The sequence below is a fragment of the Cygnus olor genome, chromosome 23 (genome assembly GCF_009769625.2).
Source record: "Cygnus olor isolate bCygOlo1 chromosome 23, bCygOlo1.pri.v2, whole genome shotgun sequence".
NCBI lineage: Eukaryota > Metazoa > Chordata > Aves > Anseriformes > Anatidae > Cygnus > Cygnus olor.
In genome coordinates, this window is record NC_049191.1 from 5,533,079 (window position 1) to 5,558,190 (window position 25,112).

The following is a 25,112-nucleotide window of genomic DNA, read 5'->3' on the forward strand; positions in this document are numbered from 1 at the left end:
ACTAACATCTACGCAGACCTACCTGTGCAGTGTGGGTCATGGACGTGCCACAAAAAGCATGCCGAGGACAGGATCTTTATCAACAGTGATAATGTGCAAGAGGAAGGAACAAGCTAGATTTTCAGATGAATATGCTGGACTGGCTGGTGGAAATACCATATTTTTGTTTGCAAACAGCATACGCGTGAGCTGATACCAATGAGATGACATCAACCTAAACCCAAAATACCGTTTTTTGCTAACTAATTTTTCAAAAAATGAATTATTGCTCCCTTGTGACATGCTCCACACAGTAAGGACAGCACCCCTTCAGAAATCAGACAGCAAAGGATTGAAGCTGTTAACAGTTTTTCATTGTTTTATTGAAACTTATCTTTCAATTCACACTAAAAGCAAAAAAATAAAAAATAAAAAAATTGCAAACACTCAGATATAAAATGGCAGAGCAATACTGTCACAATTCCAGCATGTTCTAAATTCTGAAGTACACACTATTAATCATTATCGTAAGCAGACAGAATGAAAGCTGCATCGTTGTTCATTTGAGAACTTCATTTTTTTGCTGATCACTTTCCCTTAGGTCCTCATTAAAAGATGCTGGTTAGCATAGCATACTTCAGGGTTGGGCTATCTCAGAGAAAAGGTTCTTGCTTGTTTTTCCCCCCATTCCACTTCCTAAATGCCTCATCTGCTGGGTTAGAGATGTAAGACAGATGAGAAGCAGCATCCTGCCTGACAAGGGATCCAGGCCAATGCCTCCATTTCCACATTAGGCAGATGTCAGAGGCCAGTGATGGGAACCTCTGATGCCTGGTGCCAAATTTGTTACAATTAGCACTGCAACTCAGTAATACCAGCTCAAAACTGCCAGTGTAGAATGAAGCACCAGCACCAGTGGTTCACCATCACTCTTCATAGGCTCATAAAGTGAGCTGGAGTGTAATAAGCACAATATGCTATAAAGTAAGGACTTCTCAGTGAGGCCGAGTATCTGACAGAAGGGGTAAGAGGCACCAACAGCAGTACAGATGTCTCCTCTCCAGGACTGGATCTTAGATTGCTACGTAGGGCGGTGGGCATTCCTTGGAGGGCAGCTCTAAGGCTTCCTCATACGATGGCAGCACAGCCTGAAAGAGAAGAATATTATAGTCATGCTCTGGGTATCACACGAAGGGTTCCAAGTGAATTTATCTTGGACATGTTTCTCTTCCCAGTTCAAAGTAGGGGAGAAGAACTGGGTGGGTTGTAGGAGATGGAGGGCAGAAATCCAGAAAAGTTGGAGGTGAGCAGCACTTTACAACCACTTTGCTGCCAGTCCCACCTCTGTGTCCCAAAGCATTGCCACAAGTGGACCAAAACTCTTTAATGCCCGGAATATAAGGCTCATTGCCTAAACAAAGAAGCTAAGATCAGATCATTGCTGAGGGCCTTGATGCATGCACAGCAGGGGCACACACTGCTGGCAAGACAAGGGTTATATTTGCCAAATTTCAACGAGACAAATGCCTAAGCTTAGCATTCCATATTCTTCCTCTTTACTTCTCATCCCTCTTTACAGTATCTCTCATTTTTGGAAAGTCTTCAATATTCTTCCATTGTGTCAGGGCAGCTGGATGCTACTATTAAAGAGATCACCAGTAATCTAGGTATGGACATTGATTAATATAAATATATATGCACACACTACACACATTTTAGCATACTTAAAATGAAGGGCAATGCACCAAATCTCTCAGACATTGATCCAGAAAAAGGTGAAGACAAACTTAATTTTAAACAGGAGTAGCACTGTTAGGCACAGAAACCAAAGTTGACCTGAAATTAAAAACATATCTGCAGATCAGAGATTAAAAGTGATACATTCCCATTTATCTACTTTGCCTGAAGTCTGCGTATAAGCTTCCTTGCTGATACCATTTGTAAAAAATATTTTATAAAACCTTCCAAAGGCAAATTGAATGAAATATTACATAATTGTAAACTGGTTATTAGTACCTGTCAATGAATATTTGAAAAGTTGAACCATCTTTCAGACCACCAGAGGAGCAAAAGTAAGGATCATCATACATCACTCCATTTAAACCATGGCTTTTCATGATAAACTTAAAGCAGTCTTCACTCACCTTTTCAACTGCTTGTTGGTCAACTTTCACACTGTCTCTCTTGCTGGCTTTAATATACTTAAAGCAGCTCAGGACACATTTGAACATATAAGCCTGAAAAGGAAAAGGAAAGGGAAGTCCACCATTTTACTGCATGCCAACAAGAACTTTTCCACTCTTGCCATCAGCCTGCCACTGTCCTCTCCTTGAGAGATGTCTGGGACCGTATATCCCAAGGCCTTACATCAGTCTGTCTTGATCCTTCACTAGAAAGGTGAAAACTCCATCTATTCAGAGCAGCCCACTCGTGTGGGAAGTCAATAGGACTATTAATGTAATTAAACATAAAGCACACGCTCAAGACTGCTGAGTGCTCGATGTCATCAGGTGGGAAAGAAAAGCATGTCCTGATTTTTGTGTTATTTTTCTTAGCAGGCTACAAAGCCTGGATGTCTCAGAAACATGTGGATGGGCACGAAATCCACCTCTCAGAGGTCCAAGGCCCCCTGGTCAATTAAGACTGACCTGAATGGTCAGCTCATTCGAGAAAATCCTATGTTTTCATTAGCTACACTTTTCTGAGAAGACTGCCTTGCACCTCACAGAGTTACAACATGCAGTAAATACAGAGCTTTTCTGAGAAAAATGGATCGATTGACAGATTATGGCACAAGAAAATAAGCAAGGCTTGTAAAACATACCATATTAAATAAATATTTTCCCTACGTTGTGCAGTGAGGCGAAGTCGTGTGCCTCTTATTTTTATTGGCGTAAGACCGTACTTTAAAAACAGTTGACATTTTCAAAGGAACATAGGGAGTTATATGTCCCAAGAACAAGGCATGTAGCTTAGGATTTCCTAGAACAATGAGGACTGTTTGTCTTGACACAAAGCCAATACAAAGAATGAGAACAAGGAATGAAGTATCTGTATTAAAGGAATCTGCCTCTCAAACAGACTCACAGAGATGAGGAGGTAAATCCAAACTTTAAGCACCTTCAGGGAATACTGCAAAAAGTTTCTCCTTCTAAAAGCCTCTTCACACAGAGAGCAAACATGCAATACACTGAAGCCATCATACAAACTGTACCAAAAAAAAGCACTCGACCCCTAAAGAAACTCCAATAAAGTAAAAAAAAAAATTAATAACAAAAAAATCCTTTTTTTTTTTTTACTTTGATTTTTCAGAAGAGTTTGCTGCAGTGCCTATCCAGAATCTGCACTGAATTCTGTAAGAGTTGGCTTACATTAAGGCTGCTGCAAGCAATAGCAGGTTTGAGCAGAATGCTGTAGGACACACAGCTTACGCAAAGGGATCCAGTGATCTTGGGATCATCCCATTACTGGCTAACTTAGAAAACACTTGAGTTGGTGCAGGATATCCTTTTCCACACTGAACTGAAAATGGAAGACATCACTGGTAGCCATTGGCATTACAAGTGGATGGGAAGCTTGTCCTAAACGTCAGGAGGGAACAGCAGTGAGCTACTTCAGAAGTAATTAAATAGTTTCTTTCATCTTCCATCAGAAATGTTTTACTTCCTCTTGGTTTCTGCATTCTTATCATGATGGTGGTAGAGGGGATGATTTAGATGTTATCTTGGTGGGGGCAGTCAGTGAATTGGAGCTGATGGGCCCTAAATTGGTCAAATGGCTGTTTTAGCTATAAAATATTTCCTGTTCTAGCCTTGTTCCTCATCAGATCTAAATCACTGGGAAGGAACTCCCATGACAATGGTTTTGCTAGACATAGAAGATGGAAGGAATTGTCACTAAGTTTGAAGGATGGGTTCCTAATGATTTGTTTTGGGGACTTTTGAGGACCTCAGTAGACCAAGGAGTATATGTACCTGTCCACTTCATCTTTCAGATTGATCTTCCCCAATCCTTCCATCTGCAAACTCCAGCACAAAAACTCATTGTAACTAACTCGGTAGAAAATTCAAACCAACTGATTTGCCAGGTCAGGGAGATTTCTGCTGAAAACCCACACAGCCAGCTGGGTTTCAGGGTTATCTCCACTCCTATTGCTCAGTTTATGCAAATACTAAAATATATGCTCAAATGCAATCATACAAGAAGCTCCATTCCACACTGGCTTTTCTGGCCACCTAGGAAGAGTCTAAATAAAAAATGCTTTCCAATCAACAATTAGTGATTTTCTCTGTGACAGAATCTGCTCAAGTACCTGGAGAAAGATGAGATTTTCTTAGCTGGTCTGAAACCCCTTGGTGAAAAATCTGTTCTGTGATCCAGTGAAGCAGGAAGAACAGAAACCCTCTCACAGTGAAGTTTTCTAAGATGTAAGCAGAATCTAGCAGCTCATTGCTTTTAATTAAGTTTCAGAATATCAGCGTGCATTGCTCTGTTTACATCAGTACACATACAGAACTTACCCAAGTGGAAGATCTAACCTGCTGTTTAATTATCTAATTTAGTTTGTCACACAATAGCAGAATAGTTTACAATAAGTTGTTTTCAAACATCTTATCCTTTTAGAGATGAATGGGCAGTAAGAGTTTTTAAACATGAGAGAGAGCTTGCTTTATAACTCACACTTGCAGAAGCATAAAAACAGAGATCTGAGGATCAGACCTACACTGAGGCATATGTCCTATTGCACCCAAGGAGAGACTGAGAAAGCTTTCCAAGGCCTTGGAAGATTTGAGAGAGAAGTAGAACCAGTTCCTCCTGTCCCTCAGGCAAGGCAGCTTTATTTCAGCCTTCACTGCTCACCACACCCTGCAGATATTTACCTTCAAGAAGAGGACAGCAATGAATGCAATGGTGAAGGTGACCATCACTTTGGCATATTCCTCTGTTGGCAGCTTCTCCAGGGTTGGCAAAAAGCCCTGTGGAAAGAGGTAGAGGGTCTCAGTCAAGCACTTGTGCCCTTTCCCAGGGTCACATAATGTGTTGGATATCCCAGCAGGTTTGTCAGCCTGCCTCTCAGAACGAGCACATCTCCAGTTACTTCTGGGTATATCATTATTATTGTTATTATTGCTGGTAACACTCCTTTGGCAAAGATCTTCAGAAGACTATTTAAATGAGAACTCAAAGTGTGACTGTTTAATAAAGATGAAAAGTTGATGCATTTTCAATGTATGCAGGCAGGCTCTATCCAAATTATTTTGCTCTGCAATTTGCATCCATAAGATTCTTACAAGAAAAACAGAGTGTACTTTTAAGAAACACATGCATAAGCAAGCTGTCAGTCAAGAACACTGTGTTGGTGAGAACATATGGAAAATCTTCTTTATCATCAAACAGAGCAGTTCTGGATATGCCATAGAGATCAGAGAAAGTTTACTTTGTCATAACAGCCACTGAAAGAAACTTCTTAGCAGTTCACAGCATGACAAATCTGCTGGGCTTGCTCACCACCTACCCCATTGTCTGAAGACTTGAAGCTGAGATAGGTGGGGACCTCCATGTAGGAGCTGCAGAGGGTGAGAATACTCAGGCAGAAATCCAGGAGCTGCAGAGCCAGGAATGGGATCTTCGAGCGTCCCTGCTGCAAGAGCAAGAAGGGCAGGGAACAGGGTTTTGGTTATGATTACAAGATTGTGTCACGTCTATAGATTTCCCCCATTTACACAGGCCTCTGCTTTCATCTCATTTACAACCTAAGCTATTTAATTCACTTATACAAGCCAAAATGATTAGCAAACCATCTTGTTGGGTTCGTTTATACTAGCTCCTCTGAAGAAGCCTCTAGCTGGTGCAGTGATATTCCTAGCTTATCTTCAGCACACTCACAACAACCTCCCCAGAGCCCTGAGACAGAAAATAAAATCAACAGGAAGACTCCCAGACATGGGAAATTAAACACTATCCCAGCTGTCACTCGTTTTCCTTGTGGATTCTCTAACCCCTAAGGATTGCATCCTGCCTGCAGCCAGTGTAGGATCCACCTCTATAAAAAGCTGTGGTCCAGGGCAGTGACCCTGTACCCCTACATTTTGCATGGGCATTCATCCCATAGAGGACACCAAACACCATCCCGACAGCGAGCTGTGACCTACCATGTGGCTAAGGGATGACATAGAAATGATGGCTGGGACTTGTATGTAGGAACTGAACATCGTTAGGAGGCTGAGTAGAAAGTCCATGATTTGTAGAGCAAGGAAGGGGATCAGGAGACGTTCCCTATTCTGAGAAAGAAAAGCAATGCCAGTTATTTCTGTTCTGAGTGAGAAAAAGAGACCAGCTATCGACACCAGAAAGGACATGTATTAAGGTACTTTGAGAACAAATCCTCTCCTAGAATTTCTGCTTCTAATTCCAGATATTGCGGTAACAATTGCTTCAGAAACAGTGAAGAGTATCAACATGGATTTTTTTTTCAACCCCCTCAGAAATTTTCCATCAACTTTCACATTGTGACCTTGACACTTGATCCCACCAGAGCTGTTGTTCAGCTACCCCAAGTTTTGTGCTACAAAGAAAGCCGAGTTCCCAGACCAATGCACAGTCATCTCTTCTCCTGAAATAGAAAACGAATCCTCATGTAATAGGGGAATTACGGCTCCCCTCCAAGACCTGACTTGCAAAAGAGCAAGGAAACGAGGCAATACAGCAACTTTTCCAAATCAGAATATTTCCACCCCATAACATAATAAATAGCTTTGATTTAAATGTCACTCAGTTTTGGTGAATCTGGCAGTTAGCAGCCTTGCAAATGAGCCTGAAACTGCAAAACCAGTTGCCCTCCCCCTGTTTTAAAAGAGCAGAGATATTTACCTATCATTTTGGTCTTACTTCAGCATTTTCAATGAGCATCCTCCAGCCCTTCCCCCAATACCTCCCCTAACACAGTGAGGCCCCGGCAAGCGGCTGAATGTTATCTGTGGAGAACATACCTTCACCACACCAAGGAGCAGGTTGAAGCTGATGATAAAAAGCATGATGATCAACAGGAAACTGGTGATGACATCAGCTAAAAGTAAGAAAAGTAATTTCCACATTACTAAAAGCTGGAGTCTAATGTACCTATTCAACTGTACCTCTAGGGAAGAGTTAAACTGTGATAACCTGGCAGAAACAACTGCAGATGTGACAGAGTGAATGCTATGCAGCCAAAGTGCTGGAGATTGCCCTCTTTTCACTTTCTGCACTCACTTTTTCATCTGTCTTTGAAGTTTCTGTTACTTTAGCCCTCTCCTTGTGCAGGCTCTAAGCTCAGGCACATGGAAGCCAAAAGTCTTTATTGCTTGGACTGAAATTTTAAATATCCTGGGCTACAATATTAAGGTAAAACAATAATAATAATAATAATAATAATAATAAAAGGCAGAGTAGTTTTAGGCATGCTAGATTAATAAGTCTGAGCAGGAAATTATTTGAGACTCACACAGATAAACAAACCAACAGCAAAAGCTGTGGGACAATCTGCAAGATACTTCAGCAGACAAGAAGCACAAATTTCAACCACCCACCACTAGCACGGACCACAGAGTTTCAGAGTGAAATACCTCGCCTCCATCCAGTCTCTGTAGTTGCCAAATGCAACATCCTCCTTAAAAAAATGAACATGCAAGGAGAACAACATGAGGTAGTTCTGCCTACAGGGCCAGGTAATTGTTGTCAGCCGTTGTGGGCCCAGGAAGGCGATCTCTGCCATGTGTGTAGCTTCCTACTGAACAGTTCCCAGGAAGCAATTTTCCCTCTTGGTATTGCAGCCTGTCCTGATAAGGACTACCAAAGTCTTGCTTGCACCAAACACTATACATATTTGATCTCTAGCAGTCTACACAGTGTCATTTTTTTCTTAAAAAAAAAGAAGAAAAAAAGCAGCTCTCTTCAAAGGCAAAGCACTTCTACTTTCTTTATCCACCTCTGCATGATTCATAGTCTTTTGTAGTGCCTCCTCCAGCTCAAGCCTGATTTCTTTCTTATTGCTTTACCTGGATTTAAAATAGCAACACATTATTTGGGTCTCCAATTCCAAAATGCTTGAATAAAGGGTTTAGACTTATTAGAAGAGAGCCAAACTTCTAATTTTTCTGGCTTTTTTAAAGCAACTGATGCTTTCCAGAGGTACAACATCCCTCAGACATCAGAAAGGTTTGATTACTGGTTTGTTTTCCCTGCAGACAGCTGCCCAATTTATTCCATGACTATTGAATAAATCCAGTCCTTAACTATATTTTTCCATTACCTCTTTAAGCCCTTCCACTTGCTTTCATAAAGAAATATAGAAATTATGTTGTCATATATTGGATTCCTTATCTATTCCAGCTGCAATGAAATCCTTTCACTGCTCCATATTATACAACTCCACCCCAAACCCTCTCTCAAAGACACCGTGCCACCTTGGCCAGCTTCGAGGATTTTTGCCTATAGCTTTGATACCACGTTACATTTCCAGGGGACGGGAGAGTACATTAGTGTTTGGGCATACACTAAATTATCCTTAGCTCAATTCTTATCTTTGATAACAACAGTTTTTGTTTGTTTGTTTGTTTATATATATATATAACACATATATACACATATATAAATGTTGAGGCAGAGAAGTCCCTCTTTTTCTGGCAGGTAATCCCAACACTGCTGTTTGCAGCAACAAAATATTTGCCCCAGAGCAGTTGCAGCTATGCCATAATTTGGCCAGTTACTCTGAGGAACTGAAATTCACTCAGCTGTCCCCAGTCAAAGCAAGAGCTGTGCTGGAGAAGGACAGACCTTCCACCCAGTCATGCCCGTGACATCTGGCAGGAGAGGAGCATCCATGAGCTGCAGGAACTGCAACATACTCAAACTGTCAGGTGTGCGTCCAGCTCTAAGCAGTGTGGGTACGGACAAATGCCAGCTACAGAAAGGACTAAAAATGATAGCGAGAAGCTCTGGAGCACTTCCAGGGTTGTAGAAGACCCGCCTGACAGCTGGGCTGAGCCACAGCTGGCAGCCAGACAGGGCAGGTGGCACCAATGCTCCTCGCTGCGCGGCCTTTGCTAGCAGAGGGCACCCACTTTCATTTAAACGCATTGATACAGCAGTCAGGTATTCTAACTTCCATTACTTTCTTCTCAAGTAGTTAGCAGCGTGCTTCAGCCTCCTCTAGAGACAGCATTTGCTGACAGAAACCTTTAGCCTGAGAAGAAGCTCTGACCAACGCTTCCTTCCCCGAGCATGAGAAACTCCTTTCCTTCGGGAGCTCGAAGGGAAAAACCCTCTGAGGAGCCCACATCTCCCGGAGGAGCACAAGTGGCTTATCTGGAACAAGAGAGGCAGCAGCACTACAAGAGCTGCTGCACATGCAGGTGTCAGCCAGGAAAGACCTAAGGGAGCGATAGAAAGTATCCAACAAACACTTAAAGTATATCAGGAAAAAAGAGAGGTTGACAGCACAAAATAAGGGAGCAGCTTTTACAGCTTTCACTTCTATTTTGTAAAATAAATCCTGTTTTTTTTTTTTTTTTTTTTTTTTTTTTTTTTTTTTTAAAAAAAAAACCATAACACTACAAAGTAACGAGAATTGAAACACATAAGAAGAGAAAGAAGTCTTAGGCAACAGCAGAGAAAGGAAACCCAAACCGAGCAAGCCCCAAACAAGAACAGAAAGGGGAATGGAGACGGAGCTGTACTGCAGAAGAGGCTGCTTGCAGCTTTGCAGCTCACGAGGGTCACGGAAAGAGCCCAAGCTTCAAGGCAGAAAACCAACCCCACCTCTCAGAAGCAGGAGAGTAGAGACAAGGTTGAGATTTGGTGCACAGAGAACCAAAGGTTAGCACACGGACAGCATAAACTCCAAATAAAGAAGAGCTTGACAAAGACAACACGCTCAGTGTTTGCAGAGATGGATGAAAAAGCAAACAGCCCTAGCCCCACTAAACTCCATTTTCCCTTGTTCTCCTCCCAGAACCAGCAATCAGCTGCCTGCCCCAGAGGTGATTTCTCTCTTTAGCATGGTGTTTCCTCAGATTTAAGGCAGCTGTGTTTTTCTGCCTCTTTCTGCCTGGTCTCATGCTTCAGCTCTCTCGGCAGGCTCGCTAATTAATGGGATAACCGGCCTTTGGTTCTGCAGGCTAATTGTCCAGCTGAACTTCCCAAGCAGAACCTAGATTAAAGAAAAAACACAACACAAACAAAACCCAAAGAAACAAAAAGTCTGCAACCTGACAGGCACAGAGGGATGGAAAGGAAAAGGAAAAGCAAGCAGAAGCAACCTTCCACCCGCTGCCTGCCTCCTGCTTCTTCACAGCAGATACGCTCGCCCTTTCTGCTGGCAGCACATCTCTCCGTTCCAGGGATGTTTTAGCACCAACAGACATGGCCTCAGTAATCAAAGATTTTGCTTTGACAAAATGACTTCTTCCTTTGTGAGAGCACATCCATTTTTTTTCTCATTTTTTAGCAGAATGCACTAAAGGAGTGAACCCTTGGAGAGTGGTAGCTGCTGGCTCTTACCCTGCCTATGCAAATCCTCCGTGGGATGGGAACACAAGAGCATGTTAGAGAGGCCAAATGACACCTGAAATACTCCACAAGGGCTGGCAGTGTGGCAGCTTGCCTTCCAGGACCAGCAGAACAGAAACAGGGTCCCTGGGGTTGGAGGCACTCGGCCACAGCAGACCCCGCAGCCCGGCTCAGCATCACTAACAGGCTCCTTCCATGCCGAGTATCTGTGGTTCAAAATGTTAAGAAAGTAATTTTTATGTCCCTTCAGTCTCTCCCTTCATGCTTAGTTGGCCTTTGTAGGATGAATGTTTGTCTCCTTTGTATTTAAAGGGCTTCAGAAAATGGCCAAATTTAGGTCTCTTATAGCAAGGCTGAGCACCTGTATAATCTCAAACACAGGGGCTTCACTCCACAGTTTTCTCCTCCGCTCTTCTCACACGTTCATCTGCTGCCTGTCTCGGGAATATGCTGTTCTCTTCTGTACCACCTTAAAAAATACTGAAGTATTCAGAGAATACCAGAGTTTGCCCCTGTAGGAGGTACATGGGCTCTTCGAGGGCTGTTATTGCAAGCAAAGACTCAATTGTCACAGTAATGGAAATTCCATAGAAAAAGAAAAAAAAAATCTTACAATAGGTGATGCATCCTTGAGCAGGGATGCAGAGAGGTTATGGAATCCTCATTTTTTGGAAATCTGCAAACAGCAACTGGCCAAAGCCCTGGGCTAGCTGCCCCAGCTTTGGAGTCAGCCCTGTTGTGAGCTGAAAGTTGGGCTGGAGACCTCCAGGGACCCACCTTACTTCTGTTCTGATTTTATGATTACAAAATCAGGCAGGGAAGAAATGTTACTCCTCACAAAACCTGCTGCGCTTGTTCGGCCCTAGAAGACTGTACTCTTATTTCAGTTCCACAGCCACCTGCATGCTAGCAATGGCACTTCATTGCTGGCAGAGCATGGTGAGAGCTTGTCCATTTTGAGGTGCCTCTTCTTCCAACAGCATAGAGCAATAAAAAACAGCAAGTAAATAAACACATTCTGCCTTATACTTTTTCTTGTTCAAACTCTCTGAGACCAGCTGAGTCTCCCAGAGATCCCAAGGAATTTCATGAGAAGGAATTTAGATGCTGTGAAATAAATGACATTTCTCTTGGGGAGGTGGTGTAACCTGAACGGGTTGCATGGCAGAGCCTCTGCAGTGCTGCACTACTAGCAAGTAGTACCAAATAAGCCCACCCAACAAACGGGAAGGGAGAGAATTTATTTGCCAAATGTCTATTTTTGATTAACTTCACATCAGGCTTTATGTTCTGGATATAACCAGGAGGGACTTTGAGTGACTCCTCATATTTGCCATGGATGCAGAGAAACTCCTTCCTATTTTATGGCCAATAAACTGGCTTGGGAAATACAAGCAAGGCTCATAAAGCTGTGGTTTAACAGTTGTATTCACAGATTGTCGAGGATGGTTGTGTGCTGCTGATAAGCTGCAGGGAAATGTTTCTGGACAGCCACATTCGAAGGATGGGCAGCGCTAGCAAGGGAAAGAAGCCTCCCAGTCCCTTCAGCTTGATCCGCCTCCGATCAGAGCAGGAGGGACTATTTTCTCCATGGGATATGGGATATACATGCACACAGGTCCAGGCATACCATGGTATTTTTCTTGGCTGACAGGGCAGAAATTGAAACAACTTTTTGAGTTGTACTTTGCCCACAGTGATGATTTTTATATAATCATTAATGAAAAATAAAAGTGATTAAAATTCAGGCATACGAAAAGACATGCATTGAAGACATACTAAAGATCTGAACTATGGCAAGCAGTGGGGCGTAACATCTCCAAGACAGAAAACCAATCATGTAAGTGGCTTAGAACTCGTAAGGAGGTTTTAATTGAAATGTTTTGGGGGGATTAGTTTTTCGTTTCATTTTTTTCCAGCAAGAAAAGCTAGTCTGCCAAAGCTCGTATTTTTTTTTAAAGACTGAAGCACTGCCAAGGAGACTTTTGCTAGAAACACTTCTCAGCTCCAAGAGGAGGTTTCTAATAGCATGGAAATGGAGGAGCTGCATGGGAAATGCACACCCAGCTTTCTGCTGTGTGTGAGACAGCCTAAAAATGTGAACTTGATTCTTCCAAATTGCATGCAAATGCCCCAGATCACCACACAGCAGAGTTTATTTCCTGTTCCCTCTGTCTGGACAAATCAATCTTGTGTTATTGCTTAAATATTACGTAGGTAGTAAAGTTCAACCTGCTTTAGACTAGCTAACATCCTGGCGTTAACCCCACTATAGGTGGGAAGTTCATCCTGAAGGGTTCCCAAAGGACAGAGAAGAAACTGGGTTCTTCTTCCCATTTTAATATAACATTTTTAGTAGGTCTCCTATTAATCTCTTGGTCAACTTTAATTGAAAAGCATATTTCAGAGGAGTGCTCTAGGTCCCACCCTGCCTGTGGCACCTTGTAAACCAGCATGGAGTGGCAGGCTGCTAGGGACAGAGCATCCTGCTTCTGAAACATACTGCTGAGAAATCCTGAGCGAGCTGTCATTATTTATAAAGAGCTATCTGTATTTTTTTTTTGTACCATATCATTTATTGGTGGAAAGAATTTTCCCATAAACCTTGCCTTGTTTATACTCTTGGGCTGTGACTACAGTGTTAGCATTATATATTCTGAGACGTGCTTTAATCTGGCCGAATCTACAAATAGAGCAGCAGATGCTGAGGGCATCTACAGAACCTCTCCCCAAATTGTCCTCCAACTCTTCCATCTGGGTTTTGAAGTCGTATTGAACTTTGTGTACAGCTTAGCTCTCTTACTTCCCTGCTACTTTCTGGAAATAGAAGGGTTGCGCTGTGTTTATTCCAACTATATTCAGAAAGCACTCTCAATCTCCCAGGCAGAGCCCTTTGAAAATGCTTGGGAAGAGAAGCCAAGTGGAAGTGCTGGGGATTTCATTATGAAATGTTCCTTTTTGTGTAGGAGGCAGTGTAAGAGGGGGAGGGGGAAGACCTGTCATTTTGATTGTGTGGGAAGAGGGGGGGCTGTTAAAAACAGGGCCAGTTCCACTCGGAACGGTTCTGTTCTTAAAGAAAACACTCCAGATTTGCAAAAGTGCACATATTGCTTAGAAAGCATATAGAGGTTTAGTATGGAAATTATCTGGAAAATGTGTCTTAACAATTTGATTCTTTTTCTTTTAAAAATTTTACTTAGATACTGGAAGATAAGTGAAAATTATTGGCCTCAGATGATCATTCTGCAAAAAAAAATCATGAAAAACACTTGCCATTTTATGTAACTGTATCTGTGGGAAAGTATTCTGATCTGAAAATATCATGTTCAGTTTTCAGCACTTCAGATTACTGAATTAGTCAGAATGCATGTGTGTATTGTACCATCAGGAAAAAATATTTCCCACTGTGCCCATGTCCATGCCAGGTGTATCAAAACAACAAGAACAAACATACAAAAAAACCCCACCAACAACCAACCAACTACAAGAAAAAAGGAAGAATTTAAGGTAACACTTGCATCATATGATTTTTATCTGTAAAATTAAAACTGGAAACCTATATTACAGAAATGGACAACTGGGTACTCCTACCTATGTTGTGCTGATCCCATCAAGGAAAGCAGCAGGGCTTTAGAGCCTGTTTGGTGCATTGCACGTTGCCTTAAGGAAGCCTCTGGAAATCTCTGCAGAAAGCATTTTGCAAAGCAGTCATCATGCATGTCTGCCCTGGGTATTGAGATGAGCCACAGCTGCAGAGGTGCCCGTGTGGACCACAGCCAAGCAAAGTAGCCTCCAACCCACCCAGCCTGGAGTTGGTTGGAAATAAAGCCCCATGTGGAATATGTGAACCACGAGAGCAGACCTTTGCTCCGCGCCCTAGTAGCAGGACTCACCCAAATTTCCATTCTCCACTTAATGTTGATGCCTGTCAAAATAGCTGTGGCGGATCACAGTAGTGCCTCCTAAAACCCAGATGGATTTTTTGACAAATGCAAACCCATCTGTCGGCAGTAACTTCGCCCAGGCAGCAGCTATGCCTGGTGCTTTCCACAGCCTGACCCCTACCACGGGGCAGGTGAGGTTGGGATGTGCAGGAGGCTGCTGGGCTTGGTCTCCTTTTCTTCCCCTCTCAGGGGTCTCTCTCCACATTTCTGCAGCCTGGGGAAGGACACGCTGGAAAAGGAGGGAACGGGCAAGTCCTTGCTGCTGTGGGTTGTATTTTTTATGGGGCTCCTTACGACTTCTCCACAGGGAGAGGCAATGCAGGCTGGGGGAGTCTGGTTTCCGTCTTTCTGAGCACAGCGGGGAAGGGTTATCTCAACTTGTGGTTTTACACCGAAAAGTGACTAAGAAAAGGAAAAAGTACCCAGGCGTTTGTTGTCTCCAAACAGCTTCACGCCAAATTAGCCTGGCTAAGTAATTTTTGAGGCTTGGGGAGTTATTTTCTTCTAAATGGCACCCTACATGAGAAATCTGCCTGTCTCTGAAAGCTAAGCTAGATCCTCCCTAGCTCATGCAGTAGGAATTCAATCAGCTGTGATGAATGTGATGCTTGTGACTATTTGTGAGATATGAAACAGACTAGCTGCGTCTTGCAGACAGCTCATTTTCTGAAAAAAAGAAACAGGAGGGATTGGGGGCAAAGGGATGGGAGTGGGAAAGTGTATTGCAGAGAGAAGGAAAGCTGGAGCAGTACAAAGGCACTGGTGAGTTTGTGCTGAGGGCCTGATCCACGCCCCTCTGAAATAAAGAAATAACAGCTTCACTGAGCACACATTTGGTCTCCAAACACCAAACACAGCCATGGACTAAACCAAAATCCAAATCTGTAGAGGCTAAATTTTCTCTCCAAGTCTGAGCTTTTGGTCCATCTGCTCTGAATACCAATTTCCATTTCCCTTTGATGAAAAAGAAAACTGACCCCATGCAGAATTTTGGGCTCCCTCTCAAACCCACTGCCCCCTGCTGCTTTCCAGCACCCCTGCAACCTACCAACTCTGTAGTAATCCTTGTCCAGGTCTTTGCAAAAGCCTTTCCCGCTTGCCACCTCCAGGGAATACTCGATCAGCAGCAAAATGCTCATAACCTAGGAGAACAAAGGCAAAAGACACAATTCAGTGGGCCACAGGCCAACTTCCCATCAGCAGATTTGTTTCCAGAGAGCAAACAGCGGCCACAGTCCTGAGTGCGGGGTGGCTCTCCAAGTGAGACAGCCATGAAGGATTTAAAATCCTTTACAGGCAAACACTGAGGGAAAAGTTATCAGTTTATTAATGGTTTGGGTTTAACTGCCTTTTTCTGCCAGCTTCTGAAATAGGATGGAGGAATTATAAAGTTATTAAGTTTTGTTTCAGTATTTTTTATCACAGAAGTCCTGGCTTTACATTTCGAAATTGCATTTTGCTTCGGAACTGAACTAAATGTAACAAGAGCATTTCAAATTGCAAAAAGTAACATAAAAAGAATAAAGATCTCTCTGTAGGTTTGGATATACTACTTCATTGACAAAAATATCATTTTCCTTCTTTTATTTATTTGAGAAAAAATGGAAATGTGCTTTTTTACATTGAACCAAAATTATTTTCTCTTCTCCACCAAGTTTCCGAGCTATACTACCAAGCTGCGGACTCCAGGGATGAGCTCAGTGGGCTGTGAGATGGCGTGAGGACAGGAGCTGTGGTCTCAGTCCTAATCCTGTACTTCTGCAGGGAAAAAATAATTTCTAACCCCCAGGTTAGAGAGAGCTCCCGGCTCACACGTAAGGTGCTGGGAAGTCAGGCTGCAGGTCTTTAAGGCTAGAAGCCTCACCACGGAGCACCTCAGACAGCAGGTCCAGGGAATTTCCATGCACATAAACCCAGAAAACAAAGAGCCACAATGCCAGACAGCCTCACCACAGCTCCTCCTGGGGACAATCCCACCCTGCATGCTACAGACAGCACATCCCAGGGCATCACACCTGCTGTGGATGCAAGAACAAGAAGTCCAAGGCCACAAGAGAGCAACAGTCAGTGCCCACATAGTGTTGTCAGAGCAAATACCTCCTCCTGGGGAGTACTGCCCTGATGCCATTTATTGCTCCTTCATCACCTTTCTGATACTTTCAGCACTGTGTAATTCGAAGGCACATTTCAGCACCACCATGCCTCCCATATTGTTCATCACTTTCTTCCTCATCCTCCATTCTCTGCTGTCCTCCCTCATGCTCGCTATGTCCTTCATTTCTTCTGCATTTTTTAGGCAGGAGCAAGCAAGAGCACAATATGGTCTGCCAGTCCTATACACACAGCTGCACCTTCCAAAAGCAGCACAGGGTGTGCTGGGTTATTTTCAAATTGGCTTCACAGCACGAGGAGCTGGGGAGGAAGGCTGCTGCTACGTTCCCTGGGGAAGCAGGAAACATGGGCTTGTCATCCTGCAGCTCCATCTCTCACTGTCTGGACAAGCTTTCTGACCTCTCGGCAGCTTGCAAAGAGCTGCACGTCTTCTCTGCCTGAGCTGTACCTCTGTCCAGGAGGACCTCTTGCCACAGCAACAGCCTGAGAGCAGAGCAGGAGTCAGACCAGCAGAAACGCAGGGACCATCGTGCCCCGTGTGATTTCCTGCAGAGGCATGAGAACTGAGTCTGCAGGAGAGGAAATCCTGCACTGTGCAAAAATGTGGGAACCTGTGCAAACGTGGCTCCGTCTTCACCCCACCAACACCGGGTCCAGCTTTGGGAGCACCCATTCTGCACGCTACATGGGACAGGAGGCAATAAAAGGACCGTCAGCAAAAAAAAAGAGGTCACTGTGCAGAGGTGAGAGAAGCCATTTTACGTGAACTGCACCTCTGTCTGGGAGTTATCTGACCCCCGCAGTGATGCAGGAAGCCAGTATATCTGCCACCAAGATCAACACAAGCTCGCGTACCGTGTAGTTGAAACAACTTTTCCGCAATAGCTGTAGCAGCCTTTCGTTTCAACACTTGCTTGAAGAAGTGATGCAGGCAGGGAGGAACCGGAACAGCTGTGGTTGTGCTATGTTTGCAAACGCCGCGTGTGGGAAACAGCACAAAACAAGCAACTGCAGGGAGATGAGACAAGCCTAGCTGTTAAGCAAGCAGAAGAGAGAACACAGTTTGTCTTTTGAAGAGCGGTGGCTTGAGGTGCAATGCAAGATCTAGGCAAAGTTCTGGCTGGAGTAATGCAGTCAGATGCCTCTTGCGCTATGCTTGACATTGAAGGCAAGCAAACAAAAGAAGCTGGAAGGAAAGGCTTTGCACTGGCCCAGAAATGGGGAAGCAAGGCTGGGAGGGCAGCAGCGATAATGGCCTGTAGCAGAGACAGGAATTGAATGCAGACTCTCCCACCGTCTGCATTAGCTGGAGAAGACTAGGAACTATCCTCCAAACCAAATTAATCAATTTTCTTTGCCATAAGCTGCAAGCACAGTTTCCAAAAGAACTGGAGCACGTCCACAGGGTACCTGGGAGCCCTTCACTTCTTGAAGGAGCATCCACCAAGCCATGCTTGCTGCAGTGGGGACTGTGGCCCGGTGTCCCACCCAGGACATTAGCCTTCCCTTTGAATGCAAATACTGTCTAGAGTCAGAGTTGGATGTGTCACATTTTCTCATTTTCTTCTGGATTGTCCAATATCCCACAGTTTTTTTTTGTTTGTTTGTTTTCTTTACTTTTCACTGTACAGCAAACAAGCATTGCAATTTGTTTGTGGGGCTGACAGGTCTCCTTACAGGGGCACAAGAAAATTAACATGAACTAAGCTTAATGTAATAGTGTTTAAACTCCTGTGGAAGCGCTGAGCCTTGCCTAGGATGAAATTGCAGCGATCCCAAGTTTCTTTACACCTGGTCTCTCCTGAGATGTAAAACACCTCTTAACTAACTACACATGGAGATCCCGTGCTGACTTGTGTCTGCCCTAACTTTTCTTAGGATTCGTGTACATGCTCCCCAAGAGACTTTGCTTTCCTTATTGCTGCTGTTGGTCAAACTCCTCGACTGTCAGCATGGGAAATACAGGAAGAAATTGCTTTTTCGGGTTTCTGTTAAACAGAGGCCTACATATCAGACAGGAAACCCAAGCACAAGCAGAAAGATTGATGAGAAGATTTTTTAAGCGAAAGTTGGTTTAAACTTTCCATTTAAAAGGGTTTTTGCATAGAGAGAATGAGCCACTGAACACACTGAGATAAGAGATGAGGCTCCCTGGGCCGTTCCCTTGGCTTTCCATCACAAGTGCTGAGCCTGGACCAGGAGATGTCTCCATCACCCAGCCCTGGGTCTGACACCGGGTCTGACACCCCGCTGCCTGGCGTGAGACGATCAGATCCATTCCTGCAGAGAATATACTCCCCAGGGCTACGTGAATGCTCTCACTCGAGATACACCCTCCATCTCCAGAAAAAACCAAAAGGTTCCCATTTCAGACAGACACAAGAACTCTGAGCAACATCCTGTTCCCTTTTATTGCTATGTCATGATAGCAGAGAGAGTGGTTTAAAATAGGAAATTTCACCTCCCGGCACTCATTTCACAGCCTGCTCAGTGCGATGCCTCGCCCAGCCCCTCCACCAGCCTCCACTTCTTATCTTCTCTCCTATGGCCACATCCTCTGGAGGACACCCCGCTTCCTTCTCAAATGACAGCTGCAAACTGGCTGGTAAAAATCCAACCCCTGCTGCGGGGCTGTTAGATCTGTAACACCGGGGAGTGATGCAGGACTAAGGTAGAGCCAGTCGTTAACCCAAGGCAGCTAATTTAAGCAAGCAAGGGGGTGTCTTGCAAGGCAGAAAATTAATTGCACGATGCATGCAGCCCCTGTTCCCTGGGGAATAATTCTTCTGCAGCTGCAGTGGGGTTAAGCTGCTGTCAAAGGCTGCGTCATGTGCCTTCTTTTTTTTCTGAAATCTGTGCCACTTGACTAATCTCCAGATTATTTATATTTACGCACGTGGCCTTGGTGTGACAGCTGCTCCTTTTTTTCACACCCAGCCTTTTCGGAGAAAAGAGCTTGAAGCTCTAATGAGCAGGGGCCAGTGGGGATAGTGACGTGCTGCTCTGGCAGTGCACTGGGTGCTGCGAAGGCTCCTGGCAGTGGTGCGTGCAAGCTGGTGACACGTGGCACTTTGAAGGCAAACAATACCACATATAAATGCTGTACTTTCAGTGCTTCACCTTTTCTTACTTTAATATAAAAGTGGTTATTGTGGCGGGGTAGTTGAGGAGTGTTTTTAGCTCCCATTTGGTTTCCTTTCAGAGCATTTCATCTTTTTCCTTTCTGCTGCCTCCTTTCCCCCTCTAGTTTGTGTGCTGGAGATGCTCCAGAAGGGCGAGGTAGCAGCACAGGGGCTGTGGAATATCCTGAGTCAGCCACAGCCTGGTGAAAGCACAGCGAATTGCAGCTCTGTGCCATCAAGAGCCACATCCACAGGTGAGGACTGGACCTGGAGAAGGTCCCAGAGACGGACTCTGCTCCCCGAGATACCAAAGAGAAGAGCACAGCTGTGGCAGAGGCCAGACCAAGCTACTGAGATGCTACTTTCCAAGACCTTTGTCTCTAATCAAGAACTAGGTGCAAATGAATTGCACCTTTTCTGCCCATGCTGTATGCACAGCAGCAACTGCCAGGCCTTGCTCTTGAAGCCGATGTCAAATAACCTGAAATCTCTGCAGGAGCCAACAAGCAGAAGGACAAATTCCTGCACATGCTTCCTTTGAAAGTCACCTGCAAGTCACCTCACAACACCTTGTGAAGCTTTGCTAACCACACGACTGTCCCCTCCTCATTCCCCTCCTTCTTCTTCCCCACTTGTTTGAGCACACCCATGATTTATTTCAACTGCCTATGGAGAGATCAGCAGTAAGACAAATCCAATTTATAGGAGGACAAGACATCGCCACAAAGCCTGAGAGCTCGTGTTTGATGGCATTGCTATCACCCAGCACCACTATGATTCATCACTGGGACTCCCAGCAATAATTTACACCGATACAAACCAACAGTATTGATGTAGCAAATCATCCATGTCGCTGCTGAGTTATAAATTCCCTTTCTCTTCCCCTTCCCCTGTCCACCTGCAGCAACATCATCGAAAAGGTGGAGACGAGGTAGGAAATGAAAAAGGTTGCTATTCTTCTGTGTTAGCTCATAAAGCAGGAAGACAAAACAATCTACTCCAAAAATCAAACTGGTTTTCTTGGGGATCTGTGTAAAAGAAACTGACTGAGATGACACAGTAGGTACAGACACATGGGGACCAGGAGGGACTTGGGAAGTTACAGGATCTGGGATTGCAGTGACAGTCACTGTCAGGAGCCAGCAGCAGCGGGGTCGAAGGTTCAGACTGCCCCTGCACATTCCCCAGATGCTTTCATGGGTCAGCCCACATCTTCAAGAGCATCTCTGGCTCCTTAATCTAAGCCCCGGTTGCATATTAGCTGCTAATTCTCCCTGGCACCACATACCCTGCCTTGATCTTCCAGAAACCAATGTTCTGCTTTTGTAATGCTGTGCCACGGAGTTTCAGAGGCTGACCCTAACCCCTCCTGCCACCAGCCACACCCAGCCAGACACCGTGGCAGCAGCTGAGCTGCACATGAGTTGTTATTTTCAAATGGCAGCTTCCTACCCAGGATACCAGCAGCTACGGGTGGGCAGAGGGAGAAGGACCCAGCTGTGGCCCTGCAGGATCTGCTCCCAAAGCGTGGTGAGATCCCACGGTGTGTTCGCGTTGCTTGTGATATGTCTGGTGCAGGGGGGAGCCAAATTATGTCCCAGCAGAGCAGAAAGAGGGCACATGCAGATGGCTTTGGCTGAAAAATGAGAGAGTTCAGGCCTCATTACAACATGGGTTATCCTGACTAAGTCCATGCCTGTGAATGGGCTTAAGACACAGGGTGAGTCTGTTTCATAAATATGCTCAGAGTCACATTCAGCTGCTCAGTGCAGGCTTGTCCTACATAAAGGAGGGTCAATGGGTAGCTCCAGCACTAGATCTTGATTGCCCACACTGCTTAATACTTAGCTTGTTCCCTGGTTCTGGTTTGAACCACTGCAACTAGTTTCCTTCAAGACCAACCTGCTCTGAAAGGGACTGACCCCAAGCCAGACAGCATCTCTTGGCTTCAGGACCCAGGATCCTCCTTTACACCCTTTTAGCAAGCAGTGCAGAGAATCTAGGTGTCTTCTCACATAAATCTATCCTTTTATTTATATAGGAGAAGCTATAAACTACAACTATGCGTACCACACAGTTTCTGGTTTGAATCATGTCTCCATTGCTGACAGTCGGCTGAGGGATAAAATTCACAGCAATATAAAAGAAGTTGTAGGAAACAACCTCTGCTCATGGAGAGCCCTGTTATGCTAAGATTTGTCAGACTTGGAAAAGAAATGATTGAAAGGGAAATATGTGCACAGCAGTGCTGGAGATTTTTTAATGCAACAGCTAGAAACTATGAGAGTTTTGATGTAACCCCAAGCAGTCTCTCTTGTACTTACTCTGGAGGATGCATAGGGCAGGGATCACTTGTCCTGCTGCCAAGACCTTCTTCTCCAGGCAGCAGTGGTTGGCTGCTGTTGGAGACCAGTTGGGAGGCTGCTGGACTTCGGGGCTGGCTCGGGATGTCTGTCTTATGACTTCTGCCTTTGCCATCTTGCAAAGAAAAGCAGCTTTTCCTGCCCACACTGAGTGGCCTTTGTACCTCTTCTGTAAAGTCCTTCCTGAGAGCACTGCAAAGCCTCACGCCAAGACTCTGCCTTTTGCTGTTTAAAACTCATCCTGTGTCTTCAACAGATGTACAACACTTTATTCAAATAACACATCTTTCATATAATGTCACTGGAGCTGAAGGTTTCTCTGTTGGCCACCAGCACCATGAGCTGGTGTCTCGTTCTCTGCCATCTCACACTGGTGAAAATCAGGAATCTCTTCTGTTAGGGGCATCACAGCGAAACAATTATGAGAAAATTGTGCCTCATTTCAACACGTTTGCAGACTTTGGAGAGAGACAAAGGACATTTCTTTATGATTCCCCCTCCCAGCTAGGAAAAACTAGCTCCCTTTCTCTCTGTGCCTGCTTCTCCACTGACACCAGGCAGCTCACATCACAAGGCATGCTTGTAGCTCTCTGGAGAAATCGTGCCGTAGCTCCCTGTCATGCATTTCCTGCCTTTGCACAGATCTCTCATTTTGCCAGTTCCTCTTCAAATCTTGGGTAGGCTTCCTATGAGCTCCCATTTCTAAACAGTTCGTGACCGTCCCTCTGCGAAGGCTACATGTTTAATTGGTTGTCAGAAATTGTTAGTGCTCCGCTGCAAACCCTCTGCTTTCATACGGCTCAATTTTTGTGTCTTGGGGTCATCAGACTGCACAAGAAATTCAGCAATTTCCTTTTCTTTAAAACAGAGAGATTATAAGTTTTGAGCTTGTGGTGAGAAGATGAGAAGCCTGCCTGGGGGGTAATCTAGATGCTCAAAAAGCAGAAGGCAAAAGAGGCTATAAAATTGCATGATTCTTTAAACCAATCTCATAATATTTTGAGGTCCCCGAAAGATTAAAATTTGGCATTAGAAATGCCATTACAGCACCTGGCTTTCGAGTAATGCCAGGGGGAAGATGTTGGCAGCTAGGCTGCACAAAGATGTGGTGCAGACCCAAATGTCTCTGCTCTCCTGCTCTGGGGTGGCACAGGGCCACCTCCTGCCCCACGTCACAGAGCTGCCAAGACTCTGCTCACCCAAGCACAGCCACTGCCTTGCTCTGAGCACAGCCACCCCCTCGCTTGCAGCCTCCAACAACCCCTGGTGCTGCTGTTCCTGGCATGTTGATAACCCCTTATCCTTCACTGAAAGCTTTCCCTTTCCCTTACCTTACCAAAAGCAGCTAAACTGATCTTCAGATTCTGTTGCCCTTCATTTTATGAATCAAATCCTCTCTCGATGTATGCAGGGTTGGCATTATGGGAGTCAAAACTGTTACACCAACACATGCTGGACCCCAGCCTTGGCTTTGTGTGATTGAGGAGGGGACTATGGCACAGTGAGGGCATGCCTGGTTTGCTCTGGCTGCCCCAGGAAAGCTGGCCAGCCCTGTGGCAGGACTATGGCACATCCTTTTGTGCATGGCACAGCTGCCACGGATGCCAAGCTGCGAGTCCCCGCTAGCTGTTATCACTCTGTGGGCTCCCAACCTGTGACTGTGCGCACTGAGTGCAGCAGAAGGGATTATTTAAAGTGCCTCTGCTGTACAAGAAACCACATCCTCAGCATGACTCAAAGCCACCTGAAAGCACTTCTCTGCCACCGGGCTGGGGGGAAGAAGCGTCCCCCCCAGACTCTGTTGCCTCTTCTCACTGCCATCTGCAACCACCCCGAGCAGCTCACCAGCTGCTGGCAGCCGAGCACAGCCGCATGTCAAAACGGAAACCAAAAGGGTGTGTATTGGCTCCAAGTGGCCGTACAGAGGGGAACGAGGTCACTTTGCCCACCCAGACATTGCTTGCCCCAATGTTTGCATTGCCCTGTGCCGCCCAGTTCCTAACCGACAGGTCCAGGTGGCCCTGCCGAGCCCTGCACGAGCGAGAGCTCCCACATTAATGCTCCTGCATTAAGCTGCAAGGGAAATAACAGGAAGCAGAGGTAGTTTCCACGATCTCCAATGGGTATAGCTGGGGAAAAATAGTTAAAAACTCCTCCCAGGACAATAAATTTCTTCCTTTCCCCCACCTCTCTCCCACCGATCCCCTGAACTTGTGCATCCCTTTAAAATCATTTGTCTTTCACTTTTAGGAGCACAGAAGTATGAACGGTCAGGAAGCCTGGTGATCTGCAATAATTACACCTTCTGCAAGGATTGCACCTCTGCCTCTCCCTTCTTGTTTCCCCCTCCCTGTCCCCCCTTCTGTAACTTACCATGTGGAAGATCCCTAGAGCGACTGTTGCCGTCTTGATGTTGAAGAAGCAACATTTTGGGGGCTCGGTGGTCGTTTCGGCGGTCATGTTCGGATTCCTCTGCACAGCTGGGAGTTAGAGGAGTTGAATTTGCAGCAGCTGCCCCACTGCAAAGCGAAGCAAGCAGTGCAGTTCAACTTCCTTCCTGGTCTATAAATGTGTTAAGTCATCTACACAGTCACATGAGGTCTTTGATTTCTCAATAATAAAGAAAGCAAAATTGTGTTGCTTTTCTGACAGATCTTTAACTGCTTGCACATCCCAGATGGCAAATGCAAGCACGAAAGCTGCTTCGGGCAGGTAGCGGCCAGCAAGCGGGATGTATGGGGAGAGGCAGGCACTGAACCTGGATGCAGCTTTGTCCTACAAAAATCATCGGAAACAAAAGCAGGGGGCTGAGAATTTCACCTTAAACTTGACCCACTGTTTTTGCAGTGCAGCGTCCAAATTCCTCCATCTGAAGCAGCTGCTTCCTTGCCAGCAAAGTCACCATTCCCTGGAAGTGCTTCTGGGAGCTGGTGCATGAGCAGCCCCGGCCTCCAGGCCCAGCAGGGCTGTGGGACAGCGAGGGACAGGGTCCTTGGCCACGAGATCCACAGGTTCAGGATGGATGTGATTTGCATCAGTCAGCCCTT

General features: G+C 45.1%; 1 protein-coding gene across 1 annotated transcript; it reads right to left on the reverse strand.

The window, feature by feature from the left end:
• Positions 1 to 331: 331 nt before the first annotated feature.
• On the reverse strand, positions 332 to 24,707 carry LAPTM5 (lysosomal protein transmembrane 5). Its single transcript, XM_040534979.1, has 8 exons — positions 24,439 to 24,707; positions 15,517 to 15,610; positions 6,969 to 7,045; positions 6,132 to 6,260; positions 5,495 to 5,620; positions 4,860 to 4,955; positions 2,124 to 2,216; positions 332 to 1,127 (listed from the first exon to the last, which is right to left on the reverse strand). The coding sequence occupies exons 1-8, from the start codon at positions 24,523 to 24,525 to the stop codon at positions 1,053 to 1,055; spliced, it is 777 nt and encodes a 258-aa protein (XP_040390913.1). The 5' UTR covers positions 24,526 to 24,707; the 3' UTR covers positions 332 to 1,052.
• Between the last annotated feature and the right edge of the window lie 405 nt (positions 24,708 to 25,112).

Coding starts and splice junctions, on each gene's coding strand:
- LAPTM5 (XM_040534979.1), bottom strand. CDS start 24,525: ATGACCGCCGAAACGACCACCGAGCCCCCAAAATGTTGCTTCTTCAAC. Junction 7,046..15,516: donor CAAGGATTACTACAGAGTTG/GTAGGTTGCAGG, acceptor TCTTACTTTTAG/CTGATGTCATCACCAGTTTC. Junction 1,128..2,123: donor ACCAACAAGCAGTTGAAAAG/GTGAGTGAAGAC, acceptor CTTCTCTTTCAG/GCTGTGCTGCCATCGTATGA.